The following is an 11,239-nucleotide window of genomic DNA, read 5'->3' on the forward strand; positions in this document are numbered from 1 at the left end:
TAAGCTTGACTACTGAGATTGGCAAATACGATTCTCTAACTTGAGGTTGAACTGACCGACTGATCTGGCTGTATGAAGACCTGGTTGCTTCAAACTGCTGAAAACTCAAACAGCACAAGCAACATCTGCACCAATCTGATCAGGCCGAGGCTTGAGGGGAATGACGAAAATCTGTACTCCAGGTTTGAAAATACCTCACTGCGCCGGGGATTAGCGGGGCTGCTTAAATGTATGCCAGGGCATGTATTGTAGACTACACAAACACACACAATGTTCTGTTTTTGCCCCAAAACAAATTTCTTTGTCAGGCTGATTCATGAAAACGGACTCTGGAGAAAAGCGAGGCTTTTGAACTGTGAACCAGAGCAAATTTGTCTTAGGATACTGGCAGCCCAGTCAGTGCGGGGATGGAAGTGGAAAAAAAGAGGGTACACACACACAAAGAGAAAGGAGCAAACAGAAAGGTGGAGAAATAAAGAAAGAGGGAACATAATGAGATAGCATGAGCGTGGGAAGGACTGAGGGAGTGAGGGGGACAGGGAGACAGATTTAAAGGAGAAAGATGAATAAAAGATCAAAGGATGAAGAGATCAACAGATATTTACTAAAGGGTAGAAAAAGAAACGACAAAGAAAGGGGAAAGAGGGAAAAAAAAAAAAAGGAAAAGTGCAAGAGGAGTCGCCAGGCTGTCGTCCCTCCCTGTGGTTTGAGAGGAGAAGTTCCCACTGTGGTTTGTTCCCTCACTCCCTCATCCTACTCCGCTTCATCCGGAATGCCAAACAACTTCCTGTAACCCTCTGTGATGCTCCTGCCAGGCAAAAACAACTTGCGCACGCACACAACCTCATAGGAGCTTGCTGGAGCAATTAGGCCTAAATAAGCAGGCATGTATAGAAGCGCACATACAGCACATTCAACACAGTTCGTGCAACCCGCAGGCAAAGTGCTGTTTTTTTTTGTTTGTTTTTTCTTAACAAACAGACATTGCTGAGGTTTGCGTGCACACATTCTTTAGATAATGCGTGGGAAGACTTAGGAGACAGCAAGAGACAGAGAGATGGAAGGAAAGAGGAGTGAAGAGCAGGGAACGATTAACGATGAGCTCCGACTGCTGCTGCGGCCGCGTGAGTTGTTGGACAGTGAGCTGCAGGGGTTCATTTGCTGTGGTCTGAAAAACGACCCAATTATCCACATGCATTACGTAACAGGTCAAACCAGAAACAGAACATATACTGCACTGCTTAAAAAAAGTTGATTTTTAGGAGGATTCCAACAATTAATAAGAATCTGCTTGACAGAGTCTTGGACTCTTTATTTATACATCTGCATAAGTTCTTTATTGATGCAATTTTGACCTGTTCTCTGGATCATTCAAACCAATTTCAAAATGTTATTAAATTAAAAGCACACCGAGGATCTCCGTCTTATTCTTTTAGGCTTCTGAATGCAAACTTATTGGATACAATTTAACACTAACAGATCTAAAATGCTAAGATGTTAAAAGTGGTTTGAAAATTTTGCAAAGTACAGCAGATAAATTGGTTCAGATCTATATGAAGCGACGATGACTCTATAAATATTGTTTGAGCAGCTGGCGTAGTAACTTTAGTCAGTAACAGGAGTGTTTGTGTGAATTGGAGCATGCTCAGTTTAAACATAATGAGTCACAGGTAGCCCATGAGGAGTTTACAACCACACAATGGAAGTGACTGTTTCCATGTGTTTGTGTTTTTTTTGTCTGGCTGTTGTGGATTATTAACTACCCTCTAAGTGATCAATTACTCTAAACATTCTTCATGACCCTGAGTGCTGGGTCCTATTAAAGCTGTGTGTGTTTACTCACCACAGAAGTCTGCAGAATTGGATGAACCTGTTTGTGTCAGCCTCTTTGGGGCAAGCCAACCCAATCAAGTAGGAAATTCAATCTTTATCACATGAACAACCACCCAGCCGCGTACGAGCAGGCGCCTTCGCACCGTGTGTCCTATAAGGAGACTCTCTCACCTTGAAGGGGTGATGGGAGTCAGGTCCTTCCCCATGGTCTGGATGACACGCCGTCCCCACACCCACAGGCCGGTACAGATGCCCACACCGCCGTAAAACAGCAGCCAGATCGGAGTGGCAGCGTCCTGCATGACTCCGCCCTGTTCATAAATCATCCACAGCGCCACCAGGGGCCCGATGGCATTACTGCAAAATATGAGAAAATAATGCCTTCAGCTTATCTGGTGTCTCTGATTGAAAGAGCCAACCTGAGTTAAAGTGATCACCAAAAATTGCGCACAATTAAGAGAAGCACTACTTCAACATAAGTTTACTTGTTTTTAAAAGTAAAAAGTAGCTGTGCAAGAAACTATTCAACAGCAAAAAAGCATTAGATAAAACGGCTATTCAAGTACTGAGTAACTGTTGTAAATATAAAAATGACATCAGACAGATCAAATTATAAAGTTATGTGGAAATGTTTATAAACATCAAAATGAAAATTCATATAAATGACAATTACAAAATGAAAACATGCAAAATAACCATTTTTCTAAATCAATTTCTTTCAATATGAAACTTATAAAACATGCAGGAGTGTGTCCATATCTGGTGAGTTTTTGGTGAAAACATGTTTGTTCTTCATTCGATTTAAAATTGGTTTTTGAACACTTTGAAACGATTCAGGATTCCCAGGGCTAGAAATTGTGTTTCTCTATAGAATAAATTTTTCCTCTGTGGAAGTAAAAGTACTCCGAAAAGATTAATTTTCACCATTCCCCCCCCCCCCAAAAAAAAAGTTTTTCAAGTAAATGTAAATGAGTGAATATTATTAGTTACTATCCAACTCTTCTCACCTGACATCATTGCCTCCATGGGCGAAAGAGCCAAAGCAGGCGGTGAGGATCTGCAGGAAGTGGAAAAGCAGAAACACCTCGGACTTGTCCTTCTCCTCATGCTCTTCCTCTACCAAGTCATCAAGAGGCACCGGCGCTGGAGCTCCTTCTTCCTCCACACCCTCCAGCTCCGTGGCCAGCTTCAGCTCCACTCCCCCTTCCTCTGCTTCGATCTCAGCCTCGGCCACAGCATTGCAGTACGATGAGTAGCTGTCGTAACGCATCCGCTTTTTGGAGTAGGACACGCTGTTGCTCCTGGCGCCGCCCTCTCCCACCAGCTTCTCGCTGTCGTCGCGGGACTCAGAGCGCCTGACAGGCTGGACGGGCATGCCGCATATCGCAGCCGTGTAGCAGGTGTAGCTGTTGTTGCGGCGCAGCAGACGGTAATTGTTGTCAGGCTGTGACGCGCCGGACCGGTCGCCATCGTCCATGCGGCCCAGGTGGATTTTGTGGAGCAAGTCTTTGTAGAGGCCGGAGTCCTTGTGAACCGTGTGGTAAACCTGGCCGTCGCTACGCATGTGGCCGTCGAAGGTGAAGCTGCCGTTAGCGATGGGCGACTTGAGGCAGCCGTTGGTCATGGAGTGGGTTCGACCTTAAAGGTGGAAACAAGGAGGGCATTAGGAAGAACATGCAAAGCCCTTTCAGCAGTCAGTTTTATTTTAGTTTTCCCTATTCAGTTTGAAATCTGAATGGTTTGAGACACATACTATAAATTTGGATTCAGGCCAAGGGCATTGACTGGACCAACCACTCTTACATAAATATGCTTTCATCTAAATATGTCGATCATCTCCCTGGCTGCACATTCAAGTTCTATTCCACTTCAAATCACTGAAACAGTTCATTTAAATCAAGAATAAAAAACCCTCAGAGTTGCCCTTGATTTATAATAACTGGCACATTGGTCAACATATTTGACGTACATTTGCTTGATGATTCTGATGATGACATTTGACAAAACGTAATGTTTATTGCCGTTTCATAATTGGTTACTTTATCATGTTTTGGTAGCACTTTATTTGAAGGGGTGTGCATAAGACTGACATAACACCGTCATAAACATGACATAACACCTGTCATGAACATAAAGAAGTCTTTATGAATGTTAGACTGTTGTCATGAAGTGTCATTCGGTAAATAATGACACTTTTAATGCAAAGTTGCTCTAAAAGTTGCACTAAAAAAGTCCATTAAAAATGCCAACTTTGCATTAAATCATAATTTACAAAATCATGCAAAGTTGGCATTTTTAATGGAATTTCAATGCAACTTTTAGAGCAACTTTGCATTAAAAGTGTCATTATTTACCGAATGACACTTCATGACAACAGTCTAACATTCATAAAGACTTCTTTATGTTCATGACAGGTGTTATGTCATGTTTATGACAGTGTGATGTCAGTCTTATGCACACCCCTTCAAATAAAGTGTTACCCATGTTTTTATGGTGTAAAGCACTTTGAACTGCCTTGATGGTGGAACATGCTGTACAAATAAACTTCATTTAACTTCTCCAGCGAACAGTCTTCCACATGAACTGTGGACTTCTTCACTATTTCTTGGCTTGATCCTCTCCTTGCTGACCTGTGGACAGCAATATCTTGGTAGGTTTGCAGCAGGAAGATATGGATTTTGTTTTAGAGCCAAACCAGTCTAATCTGCCGCTGGTTGTTCACACATGTTCTCTAACAAACCTCTGGGGCCTTTGCAGAACAGCTGGATTTATACTAAGGTTAAATTACACACGTTTGGACTCTTTTTACAATGTAGGCAACTTATGAAGGCAACAGGCTGCATTTTATTTTATTTATTTAGGGGTATTCAAGTAAGAGAGGATAAATACATATTCATGCAACACAATCAGTCACTACAGTAAGAATAAACATAGTTATTCTTATGTGTTTCTTTGTCTGCCACATAATATCCCCCATAAAACACACAGAAGGCCAGGCATCTCAGAAAGCGTTTTCTACAGGAACACCTTCTTACCGTACACCCTGCCGTTGGGCAGGACGGTGCCTCCATTGGCCATGTTGGAGAGCTCTCCGCTGGAGTCCCGGGTGCTCCTGTCACTGCTGCCCCCTGTGAGCGGCACCACGGCCTCGTCTGTGCCTTTTGCCCCAGGCAGCTCCTTGAAGACGGGGCTCTCTTCTTCTTCTTCAGGGATTTTGTCCAGACTCTCATCAGATATCCTGGACAGAGCCTGCTCCTTCTTTAGGCGACCTGAGGAAAATCCAGAGATAATTAGAAGTCACGCAGACAAATTATTTGCAAATAATGCAATGTTTACAATGAAGAAATGAGGTGCAACAGGTGATTGTTCACATCCCTGTTTGAGTTACCACATAGGGTCGGAAACAAAGGTTTTAGTGTATGTAATTAAGAATGAGACGACTAAGAAACTAAAGACCGGAGACAACTGGATAATTAGCAGCTTACATATTTAAACAGGTGGATTTATGAGACAAGGCCAACACAGTACCTAGAAAACCTTCAATTGGTTGTGAAATTGTACCAAAAACTGGTCATGAATCAGCCTTGTTCTTTCAAGCCCATTAGGACTTTGAAATGCTCCTCCTGTAATAACCGAAGCCTTACAGCTCAACTTTTATTTGAAAGAATGCCTGTGATTTTTATTCTGAGAGTTTAAGGTAAAACCTTTTGTTTAACTTGAAAATGTTGAATTCTATAAATCATCTAACTTAATTTTACTTTCATTTTAATTAGAGACCTAAGGAGCAGCCACAACAGAATTAAATAGAATAGAAATAGAATTTATTGTCCCTGCGTAGGGTAACCCAAATTAAATCCAAGATCCAGACACCAATAAATTGCTGAATTGCTGAGTTGCTAGTTACTACGGTGATTTCCACTTTTCCCAGGTAAACATGAGAGGGGAAAGCCACAGCTCTCGCTTTTCTTTCGAGGCAAACGGAAAAAGACAAGGATCTGTACTAAAACTCAAAGAAATTCTTGACACACAAGTGGCCAGAATGCCTTTTGTTAATGATTTTTGAAGGAGATATAAGGGGGTTTAATGCACTGTTGACCTGCTGTTTGGACAGAGGTTTGGGAGGAGTGTTACAGTGGAAGTGTATGGTAAGTTGTATGTGATTTTCTCTGATCTGTAGGGATTGTACAGGAAGCCCTGTGTAGTACAATGATTGTATGAATTTTAATTGAAAACAGACACAAAAGTTCCTACATTTTGATGGATAGATTGTATGTGTAGTTGAGAAAAGAAGTGTCAACCAATACATTTCTGAATATTTCACAGGGTCAAATGTAATACTGGAAAGCTGCAAGTAACTGGATTTGGACTTTAGGCAATGTTTTTCTGTGTTAGAGAAATTTACATACTGTTGACAACGGTGTAGGCGAGGAATAGTGTAACTACGAGTTTTTTCTCCAACCTCACCATCATTTAATAAGCTCCCAAAAACCAGAGAGCTTTGTTTTCTTTTGGTTCTGCTTTTTGAAGTGGCACAGTAGAACATTTTGTAATTGTTAAGAGAGAAAACACATTAATATTTATAACTTGTTACAAAGAAAAATGAACTGTAACAACAGTACAACTATGCTTTTGCATTGGCACCCTTCATGACTGAGAAAAATCCTGCTGCTGATCCAAACTAATCCCAGTGCTGGTACTCCTGATGACGTGCTCCTGTACTGCAAGTACACAAACACTTTTTAAATCGTTTCATTTTATAGAAATAACCAGCTTAAGACTACACTACGGTGCATAATCCTGAAAGGCATTTAGAGGTCATGATACTCTAGCCAACAGGTCAACTCAGACTTAAAACTGTGCGGAGTTAAAGGACGGAGAGAACTAAATTTAATTTGAACAATAATGTTTTATGAGTAAAGTTGAGTCTTTAAGTTCCATTCTTTCAACAAAGGAAGTTAGTGATTGTATGAAAAGGGCCTGGCGTGTTAATCTAACCAGGTAGTTCTTATGGATTCAACACCAAACCAACCTAAACAGACAGGCTTCCCTCCTCTATTCCAGACAGTCTTTCCACCGTTTTGGTTTTCTGTGTCATGAGTTTTATAATCGTCTTCCATGCTGTGGGCTGCTTCTCCCATTACGAAAAACAATTGCTGGCTTTGATCTAAAAAGCTTTCTACACTGCAGGCATTGATCCTAACCATTTTCATCTGGCATAGTAGCTACATACAAAGAATACCTACTCCTGAGGGGAAATAAAACGCAACATAATAAGAGCACAGAGTACTTTGGTGGTTTTAATGACTCTAACCAACAAACAACAAAACCCACAGCAGCTCAACTCTGTTATTTAGCATCAGGACTTCACTTGAATAGACTGAGACCTCTCAGGATGTTGATCCCATGCTGAAAAATGGCTGGAACCACGCACACAAAAACATGCAGAAACTCACTTGCTATTTTTCTTCTCATCCAAGGGCAGACGAATATCCAGACCACAGCTGCACAGACCAGCGACCCGGCTAATGTGATGAGGAAGATGGCCCAAACTGGTAGCATCTCTAATCCAAGCACTGCACATCACAAAGCAGCACGGAGAAAATATTTCGCTATCTTGCAAGTACAGTCACCACCAATTTTTCTGTTCTTTGTCATGACACATAAAACATTATATCAGCTAAGAATAACTACTTTCCAGTACTTACATGGGGCTCCAGTGTACATGATAGAAAAAGTGTTAATCCCGATGGTGGTGGCATAGAAGACGGGCAGCGCACGCAGACCGTTTGGGACAGAATCATCCTTAAAACAAAGCAGAGATGAAGTTTTAAATTATTATTCCAGAATTGTAGCTTTACTTCAGTTATGTTTTTAAAATCATTAAGCATCCTTCCATCTAAAACAGTGAGTGAATGCCCTGGACTTGGGATTTCAATTCAACAACAAGGAAAAACCCAAATGTGATAAAGTGGAAGCAAAACTATTTAGACAGAAATTTAAGCAGCGACACTAGTTCACTTCATAAACTGTCATGAGATTCATACTTATACACGTTTGCAGTGGTGACCTTAAAATGATTTGCAACCGTTTTTATCCTCCCGGTGTGCCTGCTATCGCCCTGTTACATAACATCAGATTTGCATGTGTTGCCAAATCAAAATGGGTTTTTATCAGTGCTGAAGTTCTCTGGACAAGTTATGTCTACACGTGAGCCAGAGTTTGACTTGTAATGTTTAAACTCACGCCACCTGAGGAGACAGTCATACCTTTATGTAACCGTGCCAAAATCACTTCGAGCAATCCAAAAAAGTCCACCACCTAGACTTTATGATAGTCTAGGCTTAGTTAGTATGAGAATGAAACCATTTGTGAAACAAAAATCCACCTTATTGAGGATGAAGTGCCTGATGAGCATGAAGAGGAGTCCAGACATGAGTCCAGAGAGCAAAGGTGAGATGAACCAAGAAGCCACTGGAGGAGAAAGAAAAGCTTATTAGGAATTAACAAGACACACAGAAAATCTCAGTCCAAATGTTTTTGCTCCATTTTTTCTACTTTAATGAATTTCTGTATAACAGCAACATAATGCACAGATTTTTCTCCCGACATCCTTACCGATTTTGACCAGCTGCATCCACTGCACGCCCTTTGTGCCGATGGCCACCATGGAGAAGCCGATGGTCGCTCCAACGATGCAGTGAGTCCCGGAGATGGGCAGTTTGAGGAAGGAGGCGATGAGCTGCCAGACAGCTGACCCTGTGACCCAAACAGAAACATCTATATGAAGCTAATGGTGGCAGCATGCAGGAGTTGATAAAATTCTTATTTGCTCTTTTTGTAGAATTGTTTTAATCATGTCTTTTTGGTTGAGGTATAGCTTTTTTAGACAAATAGTCTTTCCAGTTTTGAATGCTGTATAGCAGGAAGGATTTTTGTTCTTTACTTTTTCTGACAGCTGCGCTTCGTAACCGTGGCAACGATGTATTTTCTTTACAACCAGGGGCATCTGATTAGATGCTTAGCATCCCTAAAGCTCAAATAATACCTGAACTATGACCTCCAAATCTCAGTGGAGTTGAAACCATTGCTTTATGAATGCAGAGTGCAACCAGAGAGGAGAGAGAGGAGGAGAAAGTTGAGTCATCTCTTCCATCGATCACAACAGGCAAAAAACATATGGCCCTTCAAATTCGTTGATAGACAGGCTGCTACCAGAGATGTCCACAGTATCACCATATGCTAACATGAACAAAATAAAATTCACCTGAAATTATTTTAATTATTATTATTGATAAAAAATAGAATAAAATAGAACCTTACACATTCCCTGTCAAATATTACAGAGGATAAAGACGTAAACATTGTACAGTGCTGCCTCTGTGACCTCCAGGCAAGCATCAAAACCAGTTAAACAAGGTGGACGTTTCCTTGTATCGTCTCATCAATTTAAGTTTAAGGTTTTTCTAAATGTGTCTAAACAGTGCAGGAGAAAGCATTTTCCTAAAAATGATCATTGTTTCCCAAAATGAGCAACAGACCTGGTCTGTTTTCTGTGCTTAGTTTTTTGAAGTAATGTGGGAATCCCCTGCATATCACAGTCTTTATTTTTAAAATCTCAATTTTATAAATTTAATATCATATTTTAATAGGCATGTATGTTTTTTTAAAGTTATTTGAAAGCAGATTTACATTATTGATGTTGATTTCTTTGAATCTCCTTATGACAAAGTGCTAAAAGCTGATTTTGCTTCATCTTACGTCAGAGAGGTTCATATAATATTTTGAGATAAATATGTGTGATTTTGCAAGATTAATATTTGAAGAAGCTTATGCAAAGTATATTTTAAGACTGTTCTGGTCCAAAAAGTGCATTTACAGTAAAACCTTTCCTGTTTGAGGTTAGTTAGGATCATCACAATTTTATTTTATTATTTGCTAAATGCTAAAATAATCAGAAGCAGAATGTTTAGCAGATTTTTTTCCCCTTATTCACATTCAGAAGTTTGCAAACATTTCCTGAATATTGGGTTCTTTTTTATGAACACATCAGTCAATCCTGCATCAAAACACCCACATATCCTAAAAGCCTGCAAGAATTTCATGTCTGGTTTGATGCAACACTATCTAAATACATTTCAAATAAACTAAAGCAATAAAAAAATCAAATAAAAAGATGTACTTACCGACCATGGCGCTGACCTCCCCCGCCATTAGGATGGGCACTGTGTCGTTATAGAGGTTGACGTCTATGATGCCCTTTCGAATGGTCTCTCCCACTTTGGCCCCAAGCAGCATCGAGCCCAGCGTCTCAAAGATGGACGCCAGGATGCAGGCCTGCTTCAGAGTGACCACACCGGACCCCACTGCCGTGCCGAATGAGTTAGCCACATCGTTGGCTCCGACGGAGAAGGCCAAAATGAAGGCAATGATGAAGCCAATAATCACCATCCACAGATACGATTCCAAATCCATCTTGATATGATTTTAGCCGAGCACAAATCCAAGCAGAAGAAAAAAAAATGCAGGTAAATTATTCTAAAAGGAAAAAGGTGCGTTTCGTCTTCAGCGGAGGACTTGGTAAGTCCACTCCTTTTCTTCGTCCCCTGGTTTGGAAAGAGTTCAAGGGGAGAAGCACAGCTGCTAACTAAGCGTTTGGAGCTCAGTCCAAATATTGGAGACTAGTGATGCTGGGAGCAGGAAGCATTCCATAGCTTAGTGTGAGGTAGCCTGTGTGCTTGCTCTTTCACCTGCCAGAGACAAGAGAGGAGACATAGAAACAGATTAGCGTCATAAGCTGTGATTACTCAGCTACTGTCTGACAACACCTCCATGTGACTTCCTCGGTAAAACTAAAATAGAGGAGTGGGGGCACAGAGAGCAAGAAGGAAGCAAGAGTAGACAGAAGCCAAACCCAGGGAAAATAGGCTTCAATAAAACAGGGAGAGCTCTCCAGCAGGGAAACATCTTGATTGGTGTAATAGGAAATTATACGGCACACTCCAGATAAATCAGTCCAGACTGTTCAGGGTTGTGGCTGTCAGCACTGACAATGAAAAGACCTTAGTGTCCACAGACAGAGAGAAAAGCAACACTCCCAACAACAGACGCACAGTTCATAAGTAATCTGACAACAAAATTACACACTTTGGATAATGGATGAGTAGATGGGTGGGTGGACGAACGGACAGATCAACAGGCGATGAACAAACCAAAAGGTGGATGGGTTGGTGTGTCCATTTGACTGGCTGTCCAATAGACAAACTGACGAATGGAGATAAAATAAGGGACAAATGGATAATAGGTGGATGCATGATGGAAAGCCAATGGAAAAGACAAATGGTTAGAGGTGGATGGGCCGATGGATAGACCAACCATAGATGGACAAACAGACGTAGAGTTAGATGGG

At 41.1% G+C, this 11,239-nt stretch overlaps 1 protein-coding gene and 1 long non-coding RNA gene across 2 annotated transcripts; one reads left to right on the forward strand and one right to left on the reverse strand.

Annotated features, from left to right (window-relative positions):
* Window positions 1–6: 6 nt before the first annotated feature.
* LOC107835407 (uncharacterized) lies at window positions 7–1,912 on the forward strand. The gene is made up of 2 exons (XR_001661225.1): window positions 7–413; window positions 540–1,912. It is a non-coding gene; the product is annotated as an uncharacterized LOC107835407 (long non-coding RNA).
* Window positions 1,729–10,613, reverse strand: LOC103133195 (sodium-dependent phosphate transporter 2-like). The gene is made up of 8 exons (XM_007544967.2): window positions 10,017–10,613; window positions 8,449–8,589; window positions 8,219–8,304; window positions 7,539–7,635; window positions 7,287–7,406; window positions 4,869–5,102; window positions 2,841–3,471; window positions 1,729–2,190 (listed from the first exon to the last, which is right to left on the reverse strand). Exons 1-8 carry the CDS (start codon window positions 10,303–10,305, stop codon window positions 2,001–2,003), a joined length of 1,788 nt encoding a protein of 595 aa, XP_007545029.1. The 5' UTR covers window positions 10,306–10,613; the 3' UTR covers window positions 1,729–2,000.
* Window positions 10,614–11,239: the final 626 nt, after the last annotated feature.

Source organism: Poecilia formosa, unplaced genomic scaffold (genome assembly GCF_000485575.1).
Source record: "Poecilia formosa unplaced genomic scaffold, Poecilia_formosa-5.1.2 Scaffold2356, whole genome shotgun sequence".
Classification (NCBI taxonomy): domain Eukaryota; kingdom Metazoa; phylum Chordata; class Actinopteri; order Cyprinodontiformes; family Poeciliidae; genus Poecilia; species Poecilia formosa.